Source organism: Balaenoptera musculus, chromosome 12 (assembly GCF_009873245.2).
Source record: "Balaenoptera musculus isolate JJ_BM4_2016_0621 chromosome 12, mBalMus1.pri.v3, whole genome shotgun sequence".
NCBI lineage: Eukaryota > Metazoa > Chordata > Mammalia > Artiodactyla > Balaenopteridae > Balaenoptera > Balaenoptera musculus.
Genome location: NC_045796.1, coordinates 76,536,804 through 76,561,255, shown reverse-complemented (window position 1 = coordinate 76,561,255; position 24,452 = coordinate 76,536,804). Strand labels below are relative to the sequence as shown.

At 42.0% G+C, this 24,452-nt stretch overlaps 1 protein-coding gene across 2 annotated transcripts in view; it reads left to right on the top strand.

Moving 5' to 3' along the window:
* Positions 1-24,452, top strand: part of BCKDHB (branched chain keto acid dehydrogenase E1 subunit beta) — a 238,506-nt gene that overhangs the window by 5,692 nt on the left and 208,362 nt on the right. For both annotated transcript variants that reach the window (XM_036871420.1, XM_036871421.1), the window contains exons 2-3: positions 7,628-7,705; positions 9,146-9,214. In XM_036871420.1, the coding sequence (XP_036727315.1) occupies positions 7,628-7,705; positions 9,146-9,214 (147 nt within the window). The remainder of the gene's footprint in view (positions 1-7,627; positions 7,706-9,145; positions 9,215-24,452) is intronic.

Here is a 24,452-nt window from a genome sequence, read left to right as displayed (position 1 = left end):
ACAACTTAGCATTGTGACATTGGCCATGTTTATTAGTCTTCATAAGCTTTTTTTCCCTCATTTGTACTGCCTCAGAGGGTCGCTGGGGGCACTCAATAAGATAATCCATACAATTACTGGTGCCTGGCACCCATTGTGCTAGAAAGGTCTCCCTAATTAGGGGAGAGGGAAGGTAACCGGTGCAGAGTAGATGCTCCCTAAATATTGGGACATTTGATAGTAGTCATCTCACTGAATTCTCACAGTAGCCCTACCCATTAAATATTATTATCCCTGTTTTGTAGCGGAGGAAGCTGGATGTCGGTGGTTAAGTAACTTTCTCAAAATCACATAGGGAGTAAGTGGCATATCAGATTCCAGGCCAGGCCTTCCTTACGGCAGTGTGTTCGCTCCCTTCATTACACTGTTGCTCCCCGAACTTCACTTCTGGGCCTCTCCCTCACCCTGATTTCGGGCACTGTGTATATGTGTGGGTTTGTTTATTCGTTTATTCTATGCATTTAAATTTTCTCCCGGATGCCAAACCCTGTGCTAGGTGCTTGAAGATATGAGTCTGGGCTTGTCCTCATGGCATCTGAAGTCTCATGGAGGAGATGGACAAAAAATAGCAAGCAAACGCACACTTAAATCAACCCCCATTGTAATAAACGGCCCGAAGGAAATGTTCAGGTGCTGGGAAGAGAAAAACAGAGACCTGGCAGGGGTCCTAAGAAGAGGTAACATTTAATGAAGCACTGAGGGGTCAGAAGGGAGCATCCAAGGAGGGGTGAAGAGGGTGCCGGGCAGAGGGATCAACAGTGAAGGTCCTGAGGGGGCAGGGAGCCCGTGTTGGTGGCCCTGAGCTTTGGGGACAGTGGTGCAGAATGGGACTCATGGTGGGCAGGGGTGAGATCAAGCAGGACCTGGTGGGCGTGGTGAGGAGGGGAGCTTTACTCCAGGAGCAGTCGGAGGCCTCTGAAGGGTTTTGAGCAGAGGAATAATGTGACTTGCTTTGTTTTTTAGGACTCATTATAGAGCTCTCTGATGAATGATGTGGAGGCGTGAAGAGTAGAAATGAGGAAGCGGTACTGTGGCCTGAATGTTTACACACACCCTAAATTCATGCGTGGAAGCCCAGATCCCCAATGTGATGGTATTTGTAGGTGGGGCCATTGGGAGGTGATTAGGTCATGAGGGCGGAGCCTTCATGAATAGGATTAGAGCTTTTATTAAAAGAGATGCAGAGAGATTATCTCTCTCTGTCCACCACGTGAGGATATAGCCAGAAGATGCAAACCAGGAAGAGGGTCCTCACTGGGAACTCACCTTGATCTTGAACTTCCCAACCTCCAGAATGGTGAGAAATCAATTTCTGTTGTTTAAACCATCCAAACTATGGTTTTATGGCATTTTGTTACAGCAGCCAGAGCTAAGACAGGCCACTAGGAGGTGGTTTCCTGAACAGGAAAATGTTGGTGAGTTCTAGAAATAGGACACAGTCGTGCTGGATTTTAAGCTTTACTTTGGAAGTCATATATTTGGAAGTAGGATTTAGGGGATTAGATACGAAGAATGGATAAAAGGAAGACATTCAAGGATGCTTCCTTGGTTTCTGGCTTGGGCACCTGGGTGCCGTCTTGTGCGGTTTTTAAAGTGGGAATGACTGGTTTTGGGAGTGGACATCAAGAGTTCAGTTCTGGGCTGGTTGAGTTAGAAAAGCCCAAGACACCCAAGCAGAGAACTGATGGCTGTTGGATATAAAAGCCAAGAGCGCAGAGGAGAGGTCTGGATTGGAGAGACCCATTTGCGAGTAACCGACATATAGATGGATTTAAAAATCATATAGAGACTGAGTAGATTAGGGCCAGCTAAGGTAAGGGAAGCGCTGCAGGTTGTCACACCATGGGCGTCATGCCTTGGCAGAGGTTAGCATGAGCCCACCTCACCCCGAGCTGTTAATTTCTTCCTTTTCGTGGCTATGCAGTAACACGGGCACCTTAAAAAGGCATTTGCGTGTAGAGACCCTTCATTTACGTTTCAATATAAAATGTTCTGTCCCTGTTACTTGGATTCTCCCCGAAACTTACTTTATGGGGTAGAGGTCGGGACACCCTTTAATAGGGGTTAGAATGGGGTAGAGGTATATACGTGGCTCCTAGCAAAAGATTCCTGGAGAATAGGGTATCCGGAGGGGTGCAGGAGGTTTTGTTGGGGGAAAACAGGTAGCTTCTTAGGCATCCTCTCATTTTACAGTGTGGTCCGTGCCAGATTATGCCATGGAAATCACGCGTTCATCATGCTTCAGCAGGTGTGTACTGCTTGTCATGTATGTGTCAGGCACTGTGCTCAATGCGGAGGTTTCTAGGAGGACCACAATGAGGAGGGGCTGTGATACACAGGTCTACACCAGGGACCAGGCAGCTCAGAGCAGGACCAGCGCTGGATGTGTTGGTGGAAGCTTCGTTTTCTGAAGTAGACCCGAATCCACGTCTTAGCTGTGTGTTTATTTGTATTTGTTCGGGGTCTAACTGTAGATGCACTTACTGTCAACATGGGCTGCTGTTGACCTGGATTATTTCTGGGCACTGCTCCTGGGGCACCCGTGTGACCCATTAACTCGCAGGCGCTCTAGCTCTGCTGATGGCCTCTCGCTCTCTTCAGTGCTGCCCCATGCTGCATATGGAACAGTTACTCAGAGTAACTGAGTACTGCTCCTCGGACTGGTACTGCAGTACTGCCTCTCCCCCACTCCCCTTGGCCTGGGATTTGTCTTTGAATTGTGACATTGGTAGATTTTTTTCCTATCCCATTCCTTTGTTTTTAAGTGGTTGATGAACAATTTGCTTTGTGTGTTTTTTAATTTTTAAGAAACAGCCTCATAGGTTTATTTGTTCAGCTATTCACTCAACAAATATTTATTGAGCACCTATTGCATGTCAGATACTGTCGTAAGGGCTGAGCACATAGCTCTGAGCAAAGGCAGTTAAGAACCCCTGCCCCCTTATGTTCTATGATGTCCCTTACATCCCAGCAACGTGCCACTTTGTCTTTGCAGCAATGATGATGACCTGGTTTTTTAAATTTTTTATTTAAAATTTAAAAAAAAATTTATTCTTTTCCATTATGGTTTATTACAGGATGTTGAATATTGTTCCCTATGCTATACAGTAGGACCTTGTTGTTTATGTTTTATATATAGTAGTTTGTATCTGCTGTCTACTCCTAATTTATCCCCCCCCTCCACTTTGGTAATCATAACTTTGTTTTCTTTGTGAGTCTATTTCCGTTTTGTAAATAAGTTCATTTGTAGCATATTTTAGATTCCACATATAACTGATAACATGTGATATTTGTCTTTCTCTTTCTGACTGACTTCACTTAGTATGATAATCTCTAGGTCGATCCATGTTGCTGAAAATGGCATTATTTCATTCTTTCTTATGGCTGAGTACTATTCCATTTTATATATGTACCACATCTTCTTTATCCATTCCTCTGTTGATGGGCATTCAGGTTGCTTCCATGTCTTGGCTATTGTAAATAGTGCTGCAATGAACATTGGGGTGCATGTATCTTTTCGAATTAGAGTTTTCTCTGGATATATGCCCAGGAGTGGGATTGTAGGATCACATGGTAGTTCTATTTTTAGTTTTTTAAGGAACCACCGTACTGTTCTCCATAGTGGCTGCACCAATTTACATTCCCACCAACAGTGCAAGAGGGTTCCCTTTTCTCCACACCCTCTCCAGCATTTATTATTTGCAGACTTTTTTTTTTTTTTTTTTTTGCAGACTTTTTAATGATGGCCATTCTGACCGACGTGAGGTGGTATCTCCTTGTAGTTTTGATTTGTATTTCTCTAATAATTAGCGAAGTTGAGCATCTTTTCATGTGCCTGTTGGCCAGATGATGACCCGTTTTTTCACAGTGTTCTGCTTAGGACAGTTTTGAGTAAGGCAGCTCAGTTCCAATCATAAAACCCCATTTTACCAATGGGTACCCTTTAGCTTGCATCCTTGGCTTGGGAAGTTGCACGCTGTGTATATTTATGTTTATTTTGTTATAACTTTTTATCTTGGAAAAGAAGAGTCATCAGTCTGGCTTTGAAATTTTGCAGCCAGTTATTGATACTGGTAATTGTGTGATTTGGCAACTGGGTTTAATAATTTTGTAGTGGTGTTCATATACCTTTTCCTTTTTTCCTTTTTAAGGTCTTACCAGTGGCACAGCTTTGGTTAGACATGCTCCAGGTGTGCTTATCTTATCATGAGGGAACTTTAGGCATACTTTATCAATAGTTTTTGGTGTAACCGCCAGGAAAATAAGTAATTCTAAGGAAAATAAATATTTAAATGATGTTGCCTCTGAATAACTTGTGATTTCTTCCTGACCCATCCATAAATCATACTGCAAATTAAAAAAGAATCAAAAGTAGATGTTGTTCTACTAAAAATTGTCACTTAAAGCTTTTAAAAGCATCTAGTAGAATAGCAGTTAATCCAAAACCCCAAAATTCTGACTTTATGTGAAAAAAAAAGTATTCAGGAGGGAAAGATTATGTGTTCACATGGAAATATAACCTTTAGATACCCTTACTTGTAAATTATTTTCATACAAGATGAACAAGTTCTTTGTGGTTATCGAGCAATACTTTTCAGATTCACTCTGTATGATTTTTATTATTAAAGTCTTTGCTTTCTCCTTACTGGAAACTTGCCAAGCAGCAGTGTGATGATATGTCTTAGAGGCATTCAGTATTAATTCAAATGGTCACAAATGATCAGCAGACTTGAAATAAATACCAGTTTAGATGTTTAGACAGTTTCATCCTCCCTAGAGTCTTAGCTATGAAAATCCTCATTAGATTTTCATAGATAAAAATCTTACTTTAGGAAATGTATGAAAGAGGTGAAGGAGTGGGAATGTCATGGTGGTTGGGAAAATAGTTTACCCTAAACGATTATCGTCTGATGCTGGGCACCAGTCAACACTTCTAAGAGTTTTTATAGAATGGAGAAGGATTTAAGGAAAGTATCTATTAAATGATACAGGCTTAGCCTTTAAGAAAAATAAATTATGAAGTAATTATGGACATGGGGTGTGATGGTGATATGACAATGATTTCTTGAATAAATTCCTATCCTCTGCACCAGAAATAAGAGTAGAACCAGGCTTTATTCTGGGCTCAGAGGGCAGCAGGGCAGATCTGACTGGGTATCGCCAAGACCTGTAGCCTGGGTATTAAACAGTGTGGAAGGGATCAGAGACAGGTGGGAGCCCAGAGCTGGACAGAGAATCAGAGGGCCGGGAAGATGGAAGGTTGCAGGTGTCCTAGGTCAGAGCCTGCTGTAGAGCCAGGGTGCTCCAGGGATGGGCCTCCAGGAAAATGATGGGGGACCAGTGTCTCTTGGCTGCAGGGTAGAAGGCAACAGCAGTCATGGTTGTGACCCACCCTGGGAATTAGACCTTGGCTTTTGGGACACACAGACTACTGGGGTTCACAGAGTCTGTTAGATGGGCCAGTAGTCAGGGTAAGCAGCAGGTGTTGGAGGGATTTGATATCAGCATGGCTATGGGTTAAGGTGCGTGGATCTCAGTAACATGAAGACGGGTCCTGTGTATCAGAGAAGATTCAGGCAGAAGCCTTTTCTGCTCTGAGTAGTGCTTTTGTGGATGATCTGACCCGACAGTTCTGGGACGATCGTGGGCGCTGGGCAGCACTGAGGCTTAAACCACAGCCCTAAAATCACGGTTATTTCTGAATTCCAACATTTGGAACTTTATCAAATAAAGCTTTATACCATTCAGAATAATGCCAAGGTCCAGATGAAGGACACATTCACAGACCAGAGTCTGACAATTAATAGCTAATATTTATGCAGCGCTCACTGTGTCAGGTACTGTTCTAAGTGCTTTACATGTATTGTTCCATTTAATCCTCTCAACAGCCCATTTAGGGAGATAGAGATTGGCTCACAGAGATTCTGCTTGAGCAATAAGATAGTAGGAAGGGCCAAGCTGGTGTGTTTAGGCATGGGGTTATAGTATTCTCCATACACCAGCAGTTCTGGGCACTGAAGTTTTTTTAGCCTTCCTCATTGTTCTATGGCCCATGACCATTTGTTCTTTTTTTTTTTTTTTTAAATTTATTTATTTATTTATTTATTTATTTTTGGCTGTGTTGGGTCTTCGTTTCTGTGCGAGGGCTTTCTCCAGTTGTGGCGAGCGGGGGCCACTCTTCATCGCGGTGCGCGGGCGTCTCACTGTCGCGGCCTCTCCCGTTGCGGGGCACAGGCTCCAGACGCGCAGGCTCAGTAGTTGTGGCTCACGGGCTTAGTCGCTCCGCGGCATGTGGGATCTTCCCGGACCAGGGCTCGAACCCGTGTCCCCTGCATTGGCAGGCAGATTCTTAACCACTGCGCCACCAGGGAAGCCCGACCATTTGTTCTTATTGGCGCATTTAACACATGACATTGGTCACGTGTGTTCGTTATGGCTTCTGTTCCTAAGATTCATCCAGGCGTCTTCCCAGACCACTGCCACTCTGGCTGCTTCCCTTTTCTGACTTTTATTTATTGTCTACACACATTCGTTCAACTTTGTTATGTTCCTTCCTCCTTTTTTTTATACTCGTTTTTAAATTATTGCTTAATATGTTTAAATTTTGCCTCCTCAACAAGTGTCTTAAAGTTTGTATTGCTTTTGTATCCTCTACAGCGCCTGCATCATTGTAAATAATTCAGTAAATTTGCGTAATATATTCCGTACCTTTCCTTCTACCTTGACTTTATTTTTTAAAAATTTTATTTATTTTGTTAAATTAAATTAAATTAAATTAAATTTTTTTGGCTGCACTGGGTCTCGTTGCTGCGTGTGGGCTTTCTCTAGTTGCAGCGAGCGGGGTCTACTCTTCATTGCGGTGCGTGGGCTTCTCATTGAAGTGGCTTCTCTTGTTGTGCAGCATGGGCTCTAGGTGCATGGGCTTCAGTAATTGCAGCATGCGGGCTCAGTAGTTGGGTACGTGGGTCCTAGAGCACGTGGGCTTCAGTAATTGTGGCACATGGTCTCAGTAGTTGTGGCTCGAGGCCTCTAGAGCACAGGCTCAGTAGTTGTGGCACACGGGCTTAGTTGCTCCGCGGCATGTGGGATCTTCCCGGACCAGGGCTTGAACCCATGTCCCCTGCATTGGCAGGCAGATTCTTTTTTTTTTTTTAAATTAATTAATTAATTTATTTATTTTTGGCTGTGTTGGGTCTTCGTTTCTGTGCGAGGGCTTTCTCTAGTCGTGGCAAGCGGGGGCCACTCTTCATCGCGGTGCGCGGGCCTCTCACTATTGCAGCCTCTCTTGTTGGCGGAGCACAGGCTCCAGACGCGCAGGCTCAGTAGTTGTGGAGCACGGGCCTAGTTGCTCCGCGGCATGTGGGATCTTCCCAGACCAGGGCTCGAACCCGTGTCCCCTGCATTGGCAGGCGGATTCTCAACCACTGCGCCACCAGGGAAGCCCTGGCAGGCAGATTCTTAACCACTGTGCCACTAGGGAAGTCCCATCTACCTTGACTTTAATTAAATTTTAATCAACAGTTAAGAAACTAGTTATTTTTTATATATGTTACAATGCATGAATTTTTTTTTTTTTTAATTTTCACAGGGCAAACTCAGAAAATGAATCTCTTCCAGGCAGTAACAAGTGCCTTAGATAACTCATTGGCCAAAGATCCTACTGCAGGTAAACTTCCTTTGTGCTTGACTGTGGTAGTTGTGTTAATTCAGAATTGAAGATTTGCTAGAAATATTTGTCTGGAGCTCAATGGGTACCATTATATCTACTTGAAATTTTTAAAAGACCTGAACAAATGCTTAAGGCTAAATAATCAAATTATGATATTAAACACATTTTTTATCCTCTTATTATGAATTAGTTCACATGTATATCTGGCATCATTAAGTTAATTTTCTCCCATAGTATGTGTGGTCCTTATATTACATTAATACCTTCTGGATTTTTTGAATATGTACTGCTGTTTCTCTAGCATGTAGAAAAAAATGGAAAATACCACTTCGTTCAGCTATCTATTTATAAAATGAAGGTTTGATTCTGTGCTTTCCTTTGGGATGCATTGTCATTCAACTTGTAAGATTTTTTGGGAAATAACTGTAATATTTATAATTAACTTTATAAGTAACTTTATCTTACTAAATTATTGATATAAAGCCAGTTGTCCCACTGTGTATTCTCTACATTTGATTGACTTGACTTCATATGTATATTTAGTGTACCTTGGGTTTCCACTTGGGAATCTCTGGTTTTAAGGTCAAGTGAAAAACAGGTTAATTTTTAGGAGGAAGTGAGAGCTGCACTAGTAGATGGTTAGACCTTCCTTTGTTTTGAATGAGAATGACTGATGTAGTAGCCCCGTAGAGAAGGGTGAGTTATTTTCTTGAGGTCCACGAAGCCGATGAGGTGCCTTAATGGGACTAGAATTCAGCTTTGTGAGCACCCGTTGTTTGGTTCTCTTTGCCTTACTACAAGGCGGCCCTCAGTTTTCACCTAGACTATTCTTTACCTCGCTCCTTACATCCATCATACTTGCCTCCTTCTCTTTCACGCAATCTGTCACTTTCCTATTTGTGACTGTTCTCTCAGCTTGAAATTCTGTTTCTTCAGCTCTTCAGATTGCTGACTCTCATTGTATGTCGTGTATTTAAAACAAAAACAACAACAACAACAAAAACAAAAACAAAAACTCTGCTCAGGGACTCGGGAGCCTGGGGTGTGAGTCACTGTTCTGCCTCTTGCTTTCTGACTTGTTAAGTTACTTCACTACTTTTCTGGCCTCGTTTCCTTCATGGGTAAAACAAGATGAGATTCCAGATCTGTGTTTCTTTCTCAACTGGGGATTTTAATCACCCCTCCTCCCCTTACAGTTAACAATGTCTGGAGACAGACTTTAGGCTGTTACAGCTCTGTGTGGGGTCACTGTCATCCACTGGATAGAGACCCGGGGTGCTGCCCTGTGTCTGCAATGCACAATGCCTGTCGCAGGACAGGCCACTACGACAAAAGAATTATCCAGTCCAAAGTGTCCTTAATGTCGAAATTGGGAAACCTTGATTTAGATCTGTGGTCCATTCCTGTTTTCTAATTGTTTTAAACATTGTTTTTCAGTAATATTTGGTGAAGATGTTGCCTTTGGTGGAGTCTTTAGATGTACTGTTGGCTTGCGAGACAAGTATGGTAAGTTAGTATCTTTATATATGAACAGTATTCCTGTAGAACTTTTACTTAAAGATCTTGAAAATACAAAGTTTGCCTGTTAAAATGTTTGCGTTATCCTTATTGTACGGATGGGTTCCTTTCGTTTCCACGGCCACCCACAGACTCCTTTGGCTTAGATTTCCCCAAGCGTGTTCTAACTGTAGCTTCCCTCTGATCTAGTTCATATTATACGTATTATAGATTCCAAAATAGTCTTCATTAAATGCATTGTTTGTCATGTCCTTCATGCTCTGGGAATCTTTGACTTCTTATTGCTGTCTACCTTAGCCGATTTCTTTTGTTTTTTTAAAATTAATTAATTAATTAAATTTAGTTGACTGCATCAGGTCTTAGTTGCGGCACATGGGATCTTTCATTGCAGCGCACGGGGTTCTCTCTAGTTGTGGCGTGGGCTCAGTAGTTGCGGCCCATAGGCTTAGTTGCCCCACGGCATGTGGAATCTTAGTTACCCGATCGGGGATCGAACCCACGCCCCCTGCATTGGAAGGCAGATTCTTAACCACTGGACCACCAGGAAAGCCCCAACCCCAAGAACATGGATTACTCTTTTTTGTTTTGGCCACGCTGTGGGGCATGGAGGACCTTAGTTCCTTGACCAGGGATTGAACCCACGCCCTCTGCAGTGGGAGCACAGAGTCTTAACCACTGGACCGCCAGGGAAGTCCCCCTACCTTAGCCCATTTCAGTCCCATTGCCTCTAGTTCAAGGTTCTGCCCTATTGGTCTCTGTTAATAGATTTCAACTTTTATTATCTGCAATAAGATTCTCCAGAGAAATCGAATCATTAGGATATATCTATGTGTGTATAGATATGTGTGTGTATATGTATATATGTATTATATATCTGTATCTGTATCTATATTTATACTTATATCTATATTTATACCTATACTTATATCTATATTGAGAGAGAGAAAGTGAAAGAGCAGATGAGAAAGAGAGATTTATATTTTAAGGAACTGGCTCACACCATTGTGGGGCTCGCAAATCAGAAATCTGTAGGGCAAGCCAGCAGACTGGAAAACCAGGCAGGCTTCAGGACAAATGTTTTCTTGTTTGGGAAACCTTAGTCTTTTCTCCTAAGGCCTTCAAGTGACTGGATGAAGCCCATGCACATTAAGAAGGATGACCTGCTTGACTTAAAGTCTACTGATGTAAATGTTGATCACATCTAAAAATACCATCACAGCAGTATCTTAGACTGGGATCTGACAGCGGGCACCATCACCTTGCCAAGTGGACACCTGTCGTTAACCATCACATTATCCTTCCACAGGTGTCATCCCCGCCAGTCTGTGCCTTTTGCCTGGCATGTGATCGATTTCTGCCTATTGCTTTCACTCATTTCATTTGCCTCGGACTTAAAACCATCATAGAATGCATATTCCTCTGTAAGGAATGTGTTTCAACCTCTTACTGTTACGGGTGACTTTGAGGTGCTTTGACCTTTCTTTTTTTTTCTCAGCTTTATCTAATGTGGAAATCAAAGCAGTTAAGTTTGGGGTGGAGTTGACATCTGCCTACTGTCTTACCTTTGCCGCTGCCCTGTAAATCTCCTATGTGCAGTAAGGAGTGAGGGGCCTTAAGATTTTTTTTTTTTCTAATTGTAGTTCCTTCTTGTCCCACTCTTCTCTGAGGTTCTACTTGCATCCAGGAAACCATAGTTGAATCCAGGAAATCAAGTGTCCCATCCCACTTAGCAGGAACTCTCAGGTGGTTCTTTTCCCTTCCTTTACAGCAGTTTCATTTTTCTGGGTCCTGTCCCTCTGCTTTCTCCTAGCTGTCTATTTTAACAGCTCTTTAGAGTTTGATATACTTGGACCAATCTCAGCTATCTCAAACTATCTCAGTTCTCTCCAGCTAATTCTGACTCCTAGAGATTTTAGATCGTAAAAAAGAAATTAAAAACCTTTATACATTTGATTTCAAAATGCATATGCATCATAGAAAATTTGGAAGATGTAGAAAAGCGTAAAGAAGAAAATAAAAATTGCCCAAACTACCAGAGATAACCTAGAGAGAACCACTGTATGTATCTTGGTATTGTATACACTTCTAGACCATATTTGAATATATTTGAATATATTTATATATATTAACTAATATTTAAAACATAGAACTATGCTTTTGTTTTTTTCTTAGGATTTTCATCTCTGTTTACATTGCCCATCTGTTCTTGCATGCTGTCTACTTTATCCATTAGAGACCTTAGCATATTAATCATTTAAATTCCCAGTCTGATAATTCCAGCATCCCTGCCACGTCTGGGAATGATGCTTGCGCTGTCTCTTCAAATGTGTCTTTTGCCTTTTGGTGTGCCTTGTAATTTTTTTCTTGATAGCCAGACGTGATGCACTGGGTAAAAGGAACTGCTGTAAATAGGCCTTCAGGGGTGTGGTGGTGAGGTGTGGGGAGAGGGGAAGTGTTCTGTAATCCTATGACGAGGTTTGTCTTCAGTGAGCCTGTGCCCCTGGACCGTGACCTTCACAAACATTTCTCAGTTTTTTCTCCCTGCCTCAGGTAGAACAGGGGGGCTGGAGTGAGCTGGAGTTGGGTATTTCCCTTCCCCCAGGTCAGTTAGGTTCTGGTGATACCCAGTAGGTTGGGCTCTGGTTAACTAGTTTTATATGAGTTTTACTTAAGGAGGGAGTGCTCTGGCATATTTCAGAATGGTTCCTTGTTCACTTCCTTTGCTGGAAGCACGAGGGGATTTTCTCCGACATTTACTGTGGAAACCTGATTGAGCTCCTGGAGGTAAGCCTCACAAAATTGTGGGGAGCCCCTGCGACTTGGTCCCTGGAGGTTTTAACTCTCAGACTTGTCCACGCAGAACCTCCAGCAGTTCATCAGTTACAGCCCAGGTCTCCTGCCCCAGCTCTGGAAAGTTGAGGTTCCCTGTATTCACCCATCCGTCTCTCCAGTCTTGGGGACAGCGGTTTGCCCTAGGTCCTCACCTCTCTAAGGATCCAAGAAGAGTTGTCGATTTTAGTCTATTGAGCTTTTTTACTTGTTAGGATGGAGTGGCGACTGCCAAGCTCCTTACATGTGGGACTGGAAACCAGAAGTCGGATTACAGTTTTTAAAAAAAAAATTAATTAATTAATTAATTTTGTCTGTGTTGGGTCTTCATTGCTGCTCACAGGCTTTTGCTAGTTGCGGCGAGCGGGGGCTGCTCTTCATTGCGGTGCGCGGGCTTCTCATTGCGGTGGCTTCTCTTGTTGCGGAGCATGGGCTCTAGGTGTGCAGGCTTCCGTAGTTGTGGCACGTGGGCTCAGTAGTTGTGGCTCGCCGGCTCTAGAGCGCAAGCTCAGTAGTTGTGGCGCACGGGCTTAGTTGCTGCACAGCATGTGGGATCTTCCCGCAGCAGGGCTCGAACCCGTGTCCCCTGCACTGGCAGGCGGATTCTTAACCACTCTGCCACCAGGGAAGTCCCAGATTACACTTTTGTAACTAGTCTTATCTGTATCTACGCTGAGCAGTTTCTAGCCCTCACTGTGTTGCCCTGCCTGAGCCAGCGTGGTGGCGTGCCACGTGCTTTACAAAGCTGGCAGGTCTTCTGTTGGCTTCTGCCCAGGGTCCCATCCAGGGCATTGCATTCCTGTCACCTGTGCTCACACACTAGCGACTTCTGAATTTCTGTCTCTGGTCTAGACCTCTGGCCTGAGCTTCATCTCTGGATTCAGTCGCCCACCCCTCCACAGTCTTCTCCTCGGTGTTCGAGTCCTTTCAGACTCAGCGTTTCCAAACTTTTCAAACTCAGCTGAATTTATTATATCCTCCCAGCAAATCCACGCCTCCTACTACATTTCCTATGTTGGTGAATATACCACCATCCACTTGGTTACTTAAGCCGGAAACTGGGGAGGTCCTAGTCTCTTCTCTCTTTCTCATTCTCCATGTCCAGTCAGGTCCTACGATTTTATCTTCAGAGTTTGTCTTTTTTTCTTTTTCAATTTAGAATGTTACTTTTACATTTTTTTTAAATGAATTTATTTATTTATTTATTTATTATTTGGCTGCATTGGGTCTTCATTGCTATGTGCGGGCTTTCTCTAGTTGCGGCGAGCGGGGGCTACTCTTCGTTGTGGTGCGCGGGCCTCTCATTGTGGTGGCTTCTCTTTGTTGCAGAGCACGGGCTCTAGGCGCACAGACTCAGTAGTTGTGGCTCGCGGGCTCTAGAGCGCAAGTTCAGTAGTTGTGGCGCACGGGCTTAGTTGCTCCGAGGCATGTGGGATCTTCCCGGACCAGGGCTCGAACCCGTGTCCCCTGCATTGGCAGGCGGATTCTTAACCACTGCACCACCAGCGAAGTCCCTAGAATGTTACTTTAAAAAATTTATTTTTAAAAATTTTTTATTTTATTATTTTTTTATTGACGTATAGTTGACTTACAATGTTGTGTTAGTTTCAGGTGTACAGCAAACTGATTCAGTTACACATACATATATATATATATATATATATATTCCTTTTCAGATTCTTTTCCCTTACAAGTTATTACAAAATACTGAGTATAGTTCCCTGTGTAGAGTTTGTCTTTAGTATGGCCTCTCCTTTCTGTTCTCACTGCCCTGGAGTTTCACTTCGGATCCCTGATCATCCCTGCTCGGACAGTTTCACTGCTTTTCTTAGTAATCGCCCTCTCTTCAGTCACTGCCTGTTGCCAGTGTGATCATGCTGAAATGCACATTTCTTGGCAGAATATGCAAAAGACTTTGAGATCTGCTCCCTCCCTACCTACCTGGCCTCATTCACTTTATTCTTCATTAATATTGAATTATGGGACGTTTTCCCTAAGCCCTTGTGTTTTTCATCTCTCTTCCTTTGCACATGCTATTTGGATCTCTCTCCCCCATCTGATTCCCTGGGAAACTCCTATTTCACCTTCAGTCACTACTTTATCACTGCCCAGATTTTTCATCTTTTACATATTGCAGATTATGTTGTAATTGTCTTCCCACGAGATCTCTGTACCAGACAACTTCTCAAAGGAAATAGACATTTAAATCGTGGGTTCATCCCTAGCTCCTAATATAGCATCCTGCAGTACTTATTGAGTGAATGTTGTTGAGTATATTTACCCCTCACTCTGTCACCAAGACAGTGGCTGCCTCTGAAAGGGGGTTTCCTTATCTCCCTTTAGTGATTTTTAGTTGGTCTGATTTTCTTTAAAAATAGCTTAAAACTGGGAGAAACTTGCTCTCACTAGAAAAAGTCCACTGCTCATACAAGGCGCTGACAGATTTATGTCTGCATGACAAGGGGTTGGGCTAATTAACAGCTAATTAATTCTTAGCTTTATTGTCAGCAGCTGTTGTGAATTTTTACACTAGCTTTAGGACTATGAATTCAAATTTTGAATAATTCCAGGTTGATCAATACGAACAATGAAATCACCACCACTTTCTCTAAGAGGAAATGAGCTTCCGTTTTCAGGAGTGAAGAACAAAGGAAATGGCGAAGGGAAATCTACCCAAACAGAACTTTTTGTATATTTAAGAAATAGCACAGCTTTTAAAAATAATGCTCTGCTCTTTTGAGTATAGGCTGGGAATTTTAAGCTATACCCGAGCATGCTTGGCTTGGTAGTCTTTTTTTGAAGTTAAAAAAATTTGTATTTACTTAATTTAAAAAAGTTTTGAAGTATAGCTGATTTACAACATTGTGTTAGTTCCAGGTGTACAGCACAGTGGTTCGGTTGTACATATTTATATGTACAAATCTATTTTTTTAAATTCTTTTTCATTGTAGTTTATTACAAGATATGCAGTATAGTTCCCTGTGCTATACAGTAAATCCTTGTTGTTTAAAGACTTTGTATTGAAAAGAATGAAAAAGATTATGCTGATATAGTTGAATACATTGCATTGAATGACATAGCAAGCAACCCTCTTGTGGGGGATTGATTCACTTCCTGGGGAGAGCTGGATGTTGAGAAGGGCTCAGCCAGTAGGTGGCAGCCTACACTTTGAAATGAGACTGTCTCCGTTGGCCTTGTATCAATACTCTGGATCTGCAGAGAAGCGTTTTAAATTCCACCAGAAGGGAGAATTTGAAGGATTGCAGGTTACTGACATAATATTGTGACGCCGAATACTACTTAATATTAAAAAGAAGGAACTGACTCATTAGGGACAATGCTATTAAAAAAAAAGGAAGGGAGGTAGCGCTCTTTTGTACCCCAGGTTACACAGATGAGTGTGAGTTTAGCATCACCGAACTGCGTTTCTCCTTCCTTGTCCTTTGACAGAACAAAATAAAGAGCGTGCTGGGAAATTGAAAGTAGAAGAGCGTAACCTCATAAACACATGGCATTTTTAACCTTTTTAGGGGAGCAGTGGCTGGGACTGGGGGTAGTTCTAGGGGAGCAGGGGATGGGAGAGGGCCATTAAAGGCAGTTGATTTTTAGGGTAGGGTGTGATTTTATGTTGAATTCCACACATCCTTTCATTTATGTAAGTCACTGAGACGGAGTCTGCACATCATGTACAAAATCTGCCCTCATTATTGTCATTCTCTGTATGAGAGAGTGTTTGTGTATGTTTTATTCAAATAAGACTTTGGTGTGTCAGGTTCAGGGCACGTTTTTCTTTAACACTATCCTGTACTGCAGTGAATGTGGCTGGGCTGTGGTCCCCAAGGCTGTATTTTGTTCCACTTATTGGAGGAGACTCAGGTGAGAAAAGGAACAGCAGAGGATTTGCTGAATTAATCTACAGGCCTAAACGTCTGCCTTTTCATGGGATTTGATGTTTTTCCATTACTCTCTTCATTCCTGTCCACCACGACTGTGGCCTGTCGTAGCAGCTTGGGAAAACGAATATAACCACTTACTTGTTTTCTTATGTAAACATCAGAGAAATTGTAAAACCAGATACTTTAAGACACTGAATTCAGGAAGGAAAACTAGGACAGGCATGTGGAGAAGGCGAGATTTTGTCTGTAATCTGCCAATATTTGGGAGTTGACTTTGGGCCCCAGTATCCTCATCAGTAAAGTGAAAGTACACGTTTAGGTATTCTTTATGCTTTTATCTTTTTTAAAAAGAGGAACACATTTGCTTTATGCTTTGATTTCCTTTACATTTAGAGGTTTTATGAATATAACAATTGTTATGTCATCTTAGAACCGTGGGCTACATTAGGCACTTAATTTTCTCTCTCTTTTTTTTTTTCAATTTTATTGGAGTATAGTTGATTTACAATGTTGTGTTAGTTTCAGGTGTACAGTGATTCAGTTATACATATACATATATTCATTGTTTTTCAGATTCTTTTCCCATATAGGTTATTACAGAATATTGAGTAGAGTTCCTTGTGCTATACAGTAGGCCCTTATTGGCTATCTATTTTAATATATAGTAGTGTGTTTCTTAATTTTCTCTTAAGAAATCCCTTTTCCAGTATGATAAGTTTTAAATGTGGAGGCTGAAGGCAAAATCTTTTGACAAGTCTTATACTTTCAGCAGAATTAGGAAATGAACATCTTCAACAGAAAAAGTGACCTTGCATTATATGTTCCTCCAGCAAAGAAAGGGTTACTTGAGTAATAATCATACTCTTGTATTTCGTGTCTGGTTCCACTGAATAATGGTAACCTGTGAGATGGGATTTGGCCTCTGGGCAGTTGAAACTAATTTTAGTGAAAAAAATAAACAAAAAACTTGGTACACTAATGATAGTTCTTCAGGAATAGGTTTATTTCCCCTATGGAAGTATGTACATTTATGACTTCAGGGCAAATTGAATACCAGATATAGATTGTAAGATACCTAACTCTTCCATGAATTTGGAGTAAAAACAGGAATTCGTAAGATGGTGTAAACTTTTTTTCTGATATGCTTAAAAAATATTTTAAAAGGCTTGAGAGTAGCTGTGTTTTTCTTTCTTCTTGAAAGTCAGTCACTTTAAATTGCTCCTGTTATTATAAGGCCCCTTTGTTTACTGAAAGTACACATGTGGGAAAACTAGTTAAAGAACATGTTAAAATGCCTTTCTTTTCATCCAGTTGAAGGAGTTACCCTCAAAAATGGGATGAAGATATTATTGGCATATACTTTATATTAGTTTCCCTTATATATTGCTTTAATGTCCTTTTGTGAATTTCATTGCAAAAAAAAAAAAAACGGTTTTAGAATCTGCTAAAATTAGAATTGGTACAGACAGCCACTGTATTTCAATTTCTTTAAAAATCAAACTGAGTATCCTCACAGTAGGCATGTTGACCAGTGGCTTAACAAATAACATTTAAGAGAGTAAGGTATTTATTTTGTAGGGTATCAGGGCTGGAGAGAAATTGAGTATATATCTAGTCCAGCAATTCTCAACTGGGGGTGGTTTTGCTCTTCCGGGGGCATTTGGCCATGTCTAGAGCCATTTTTGGTTGTCACAACAGGGGGTTGCCACTGGTACGCAGTGGGTAGAGGTCAGAGATGCTGATAATTATCCTTTGGTACAGAGGGCAGCCCTCCAAACAAAGAATGATCTGACCCCAAATGTCAATAGCTCTGAGGCTGAGAAACCTTGATCTAGTTCTTCTCCACATAAAGTAGAAACTGAAGTTCTGAGAGGTTAGATGTTATCAAGTTGCCCAGCGGCAAGTAGGTGAGCCAGACCCAGAAGCCAATTCTGAGCTTCTGGTACAACATTGTTTTTCCTTCTTATTTATAAATGAGCAACTCATTGATATAAAAACATGAGAAATATAAGGCATGTATAAGGAATTTTAATAAACAAAGCTCAGGGTTTTTGATTATTCATGAGGTAAGAGGCAGCTAGTCATCGATAATCCATATTAAAAAGTTTTTAACAGTTCTTTTTGTGACTCTTGTGAACAATTTTTTTGATTAGCGCATTAAGTTGTTCTGAGGTGGCAGCTGGTGCTTTGACTTATTTTTTTTCTTAGTTGATTAAATAATAAATGTTACAGCTGCCAACAGGTGTTCTCTTTGACATCTTAAGCATCAGAGTGTAATGCCCTTAAGCCAGTTTTTCTCAGCCTTATTTGGCAATGGCAGGCTTTTAAAATGATCAGATGTGAGCACCAACAGGGGCTTAGGAGATGGGCTTGGGCTAAAGTAGACCAAGAGAAATGGGAATATAGATCATTCTTGTCAGAAAGTATAAAATTGATTCATGTATCTTTTTGAACTTCATAATTAAGAATTTGAAAAATGAAACTGTATCAAGAACAACGTAGATTAAGAGAGAGTAAAAGGTCTCTTATTTTATATTTTCACTGTCAAGTATGACATATCTCATCTGTCCATTTGATATTAGGGATGTTGTCTCTATGTTAGCTTCCTAAATCTGGTGCTGGGTCATAAAAAAATCCTCTTCTAGACCGGTACTTTTAACAGAGGGAAAAACACAAACTTTTTTCTTCAGCATTTCGTTTTTCCTGGATTTGGATGCACTGGACATTTTTAATTGTTTTCGTTGGGACAGCTCACTTTCTAATATTTACACATTGAAGCAAGCGATTTTTTTTTTTAACTTTACTTTTCATGGGTTCAGAATTGTTGCTCATTTGATTCAAGTCTAATTTTTGAATTATAAGGCTTTTCTTTTTAGATCCCAGAAATGATCAGGGGCAGAAGGGGACCAGTATAACCATTTTTACATGGGCCGTTCAGATTGCTCAGTATCTGGGAATCCCTGGATTCTCCCACTCTCTTTTGTTTATCCTAAGGAAACAGATCACAAACCCATTAAATTACAACTGAGAAAGAACTGCTGTTTCTTCTAAAAGTGGCACGGCTGGTGGCACGGCAGCTCTATGGCAGCTTAACTTCGACAGGCTTGGATATCGAGCTATTGTTGTCGCTTAACCTGTCTCAGGAGGTTTGAGGCTAAATGTGTAGGTTATTACATAGCTAGGCAGTCTGTGCTTCAATTCTAACTTGGAATTCCACTGGCCAGCACCTTCCATGCAGTTATAAAGTCACAGAATAATTAAATTCACGAGGAACAATGATTTTCTAGTCAAGTTGGGAGTAGCCAGTAAAAACAGCCCCGCGTGGAGGACAGCATTCATCGTCGTATGCGAGATCCTTGTGGAGCGAGGCCTTCTAGTCAAGCCAGAGAGGTGGGAGCCCAGTGCATTGTTTTCCTGTTCCCGTTGAGTGGAGAGTTCTCCGTTGCTTAGATTGGCAGAGGGGATGGGGGATCAGTTAGGTAAATGTTGGTGAGTGTCATGCGCTAAGGATTCACTTGGGAAACCTGTTGGACAAAAAAATTTTTGGTTTCCGACTGAGCAGCTACACCCAAAGGCAGCTTCAGCAAGGAAATGCCTGACCTTCTCCAGGGGCATCCTGTCAGCCCTCTCCCCCCAAGGGCCTCTGGCCGCCAGCCAGAAGTGGTGGCATGGGGCCAGCCTTGAAATTAGCCAAAAGATTCTTTTTCTGTAGTTTTGGCTTCTGGACACTTAAGCAAAGTTGGTAATAAGAGAGTTCTCCTTATCTCTGTTTCTGGGCAGGCTGCTCCTTTTAATCCTCGTCTTTTTCCTCTTCTGGTTGCTGCCAGCTTGGAGTCCAGCAGAAACAAAGAAACTTGTTTCTAAGCCAAAAGGGAACACACACAAACACAGTATTACATTCTTAATTAATCAAGATCCTGTAGACGCTGAACTTGAGCATTTTGTTCTTTAAAAAGGGAAGGTTCCTCAAAACTCAAAAGGAACCTTTTCTATCACTTTAGGAACGTGTTAGTTCATGAATCAGATGGAGAAAGGAACATATGAACTGACATAAACCCATTATATCAATTCAAATCTGAATTAAACACCGATAGACATTAAAAAGTTCTGCAGCGTTCTGAACAAATTCCTAAGTCCAGCTGAGTCATTTGCCTGAAGAAGGCAACTTTTCCTTTGTTAAATATTCTACAGAGTTTCTGCCCAGGGACCTTCTAGCTTTTAATTATTCTGTACGTATATATCAAGGTTACAACTCTGCTCGCAGTATTTAACCATTATACAAAAAGAGGAAAAAGTTAGATATCGTGGCATCCAATTATTGCACTAGTTGTGTTCTTTTAAATGGCTTCCTTCATCCCACAGTCTGTTGATAGTGACTCAGGTGGGGAACCAGGAACCTCTAACCTACCCAGTCTCTCCTGATTTCTCTCAGATACTTAGAAGCAGAATTTGAGCCAAATAGTCTCAATGAAGCGTTGCACTCACTCAGTTCTTGCCAAATTACCTTTATTCGCCTTCTTACCTAGTTCCTGCTCTTTCTTTCTGCAGGCAGAAGGCAGCCCACCACGCAGCTTTAGCTCCCATTATACTTAAGGATTTCGGTAAAGCCAACTTTCAGTACAGTTTGTTCCCAGTGTTCCCAGGCTGGGCGATCCTTAGGTGATTCGTTTTACTAAGGGAGCGATAGCCAAGTTACTGAAAAATCTTTCCTGGTTTAAATTTCCTGGTGGCCATGGAGTGCTACTGCCGTCACTTATTTCCACCCCACTTCCCTTTCTCTCAGAAAAATCTCTGTGGTCCAGGGAATTATAGGATCAGAGAATAGACATGGTCCTTTGGAAGAGCTGTAGATAGGTACATGGCTTTCAGTGGGAGAAGAGTCTAACATACCAGGATTTCCTTGCCCAGTTTTATTGCTGCTGCAGGTACCCTTCTGGTATGATTTGTGTCTATTTGTGGACTCATGTTGGGAGGTCTTTGTTCAACAGCAGGACCCTTTCCTCCCTAATTTCTGCAGGACCGCTAAGGGATCAGGCCCAGTTGTTAGGCTTTGGTGTATTTTCTTATTTCCTCTTGTGGGTCCTTCTGGTGGAGGCTTTATTTAGCAGTTAGTAACTGTATTGCCTTGCCTGTCTTCTCCTCTGTGTGTGCAGCCGTAAGTGGACTGGTGTCCAGCCTCTGGAGAACAGCCAAAGGAAGGAGATGAAGAGGTTCTGTTGATGGTGCAGTGACATGGATCTGTGGTCCCTGACTTTGCTAACGTGGTGGTATCAGGGGTGCCTGAGGCAACTTTAATCTTTACCAATTCTCCCAACCACCTCATGCGTACATACAATCTGAGTAAAAATGATGGGCTAGCTATGAACGTGAAAGATCAAGACAAGTCATCTGCCTTTAGTCTCTAACCAGAATGCTTCTCCTATGCTCCTCCTATATAGGTATTCTGGAGCCTCTGTTGCCTGGCAACTTCATCAGTTTCTTTGGGTCAGTTTTATGATTTCTGCAGAAATGGAAGGTTGCCACTCAAAATAGCCCCGGGTCAGTTCAAGCGTGTGATATGATCGCTAGGCCAGCCGTTCGCAAGTAATGAATGATGAAGGCAGTGATGGGCTGAATTACACTCAGTGGAGAAAGGCTGGCACTGACTGTTACCATTGCCACATTGACTAATGGGCACAGGAAGCAGATGGTTAATATGAATGTGTCATCCGACAAGTCGAAAAAACATCCCCCAACTTTGTCTTAGGCTGAGGCACTTCTTTAGTATTTCCTCAGACTACTCAGGTTATTTTCCTGGGTTCAGAGACCAATGCATTAGGCCCCAGAGTTTGTTGGAGACGCCATGTTAGGAGGGCTGGTGCCTTTCGGTTGTGTGTGTACGTATGTGGGGTAAGTGTCTGACACAGGTCTCCAGACAACAACACTATTCACTGCCCAGCACTGCTACTCAGCCGTGCCTGTGGGTTACAATACTGATGCTTCCGTTTCACCCCAGAGATTCTGAGTTACTGGTCTGGGGATGTGGCCGGGGTTTTGGAGTTTTCGAAGGTCCCCAGGTGATTCACATGCGCAGTCAAGTTTGAGAACTACTGTTCTAGAAGATAGCAAAAATTTTAACATATAGTTCCTGCCTTTGAGAACATCCAGTACACTTGGTAGACCAAAGCATCATCCCATGGGGAGTAAAATAACAGTTTAAGAGTGAAATAAAAATGTGAAATGATGGAAGACGTGCCCAGCAACTTTCTTCTATTTAGTCCAGAATGTAAATGACAGGGTGAATGAAACTGTGTGCTGAGAATTTTGTTGGAAAATGGTGGCCGAGACCTTGGGAAAAAGAGACGATTGGACGCAGATAGCGATATTTGTTTCCTTTCGAGCTCCCACTAAAACGTCTAAGGATCTTCTTTTGTAAAGGCCTAAATCCGTAAGGATGGGGAGAATGGGACTGGAGACGACAACATGAACAAAATGTTGGAAGCTGGAAGGTCAGGGGTGTAATAAGCTTGGAAAAACAGAATCCGGAACGGGCAGCGGGGCAGCTAAGAACCAGCCTCGCTTACGTCACAGAGTTACGCAAAGGCTCGGGAATTGGCAACACCAGCACCTCTGGGAATAGGAGTGAAGGGAGGTGGTGCTCCAGAATAAGGAGAATTGGTTGAAAGTCTTTTAAAGAAGACCTCAGATCTCCAGCATCCCTTCACCACCTGGCAGAATCCTGGAGGTTAATGCTCCATGGAGAGGGTAGGTGTTGACCAGCTAGATGTAGGGAGGCCGGGAAATGTAGTCTTTAAGGTGTGTGGATATGTGCTTGTCTAAAACTCCGGGGTTCTGTTACTGTAGAAGAAAGAGAGAATGAATATTGGGGAATAACTTGTGGTCAGTACTATGCCTATACATACAGGTATTTGCTCCGTAAGTTTAATATTATCAGTAATGATGATGGTGATAACAGTAGCTACAAACTCTTAACCGTGTTTTCTACGTGCCCAACCCTGTTCTAGGAACTTTATATATATTAGTTCACTTAGTCCTCACAATTCTGTGAAATTCGTTCTGCTATTATCCCGTTTTGCAGATGTAGACACTGAGGCCCAGAGAGGGTAAGTCACTTCTTCAAGGTTCCAGAAGCTTGAAGAACCAGGCCTGAGACCTCATCTTCCCGTGAAGAAAGCTGACATTGTGATAAAGCTTCAGGAAAATTTGATTTCAAATTAATGTTGTTGAATGTACTGGTTTTGTGTTCTCTGTGAAAGAAATTATTCTAATATCTATGCTTGAGAAGTAGAAGGGATATTGCTAGTTTTATAAAACTGCCACGTGTATACAAATTCAACTAACATTAGAATGCAAATTCAAGTTAACCTTTGAAGTCTATTTTTTGTTTAAAAAGGGTTCACATATTTTGAATCCTGTTGTAGAAGCTGGTAAATGACATAATCAAATTGGTCATTTAGGACCTAACTGTGGCCACAGCCTTGGGGAGCTGGGAGACTAAAGGCGGGGAGACCAGGAGTGGGATGATTGTTGATTACAGAGGTTCTTAAATTTTAGTACACATCAGAGTCACCTGGAAGGCTCGCCCCATCCCAGGTTACCAGGTGCTATCCCCAGAGTTTCTGATTCAGTAGTTCTCAGGTGGGGCCCAAGCAATTCTACTTCTAGTGAGTTTCCAGATACTGCTGCTGTTGGTCCGAGGACCACAGTTTGAGAACCACCGCGTCTGTCTGAGAGGTAATGAGAGTCTAAACCGTGGCAGTGGAGGAAAGATGGAGTCAGGAAGGGGTCAGTGAAGAATTAATCAGGGACGCTTGATAGGACTTGTGATTCTTTGCAGTTGGAGGCAGAGGGAGAGTAAAGGATTTAGAGCAATTGTCAGGGGTTAAATATTGAAGTATTGACTGCAAAGTTTCCATTGGGTATGCAACTAGAAGGCCATTGGTGACTTGTGACCTAAAAAAATAAAAGCAATTTTCATGGAAAAGTGCGGTAAGAAATAGATTAGATGACTAAAGCTTTGAGGAGGTATGATTATCCTGTAAGAGCGTATAGAATATAGATTTCTTTAATTCTGAAACATTGGATTGTACTCTGTACCATTGCTTATTTTAGCTGGCCATCTGGTTTGGACCCAACTAAAGGCCTCATCGTGTCACACGTTGTGATACTTTCTGGCTTTCCCCTGACCTTTTGTTTAAAAATGGATCTGCCATTTAAAAAATATTAATCCAGTTTATTTCAAGTGAAACTCATCCTTCTGAATGTATGCATATTGGTTTTAAATCAGGGAGCAACTATTTCCCTTTCATTTCATTATGTATGGTGACTTTCAAGCTGCCTCTTGGATCCTGCTTATGGATTCTCGAAACAAGCGAGATTGAAAACTTCAGAGCTATCAAGTTCTGATGGTTCTATCTTGGGGTTTCTCTCACTACCGTTTCTACTGTGATTGGCAGAGTTCACTCCCTCCTTACTTCTTTTTTTAAAAAAAATTTTTAAAT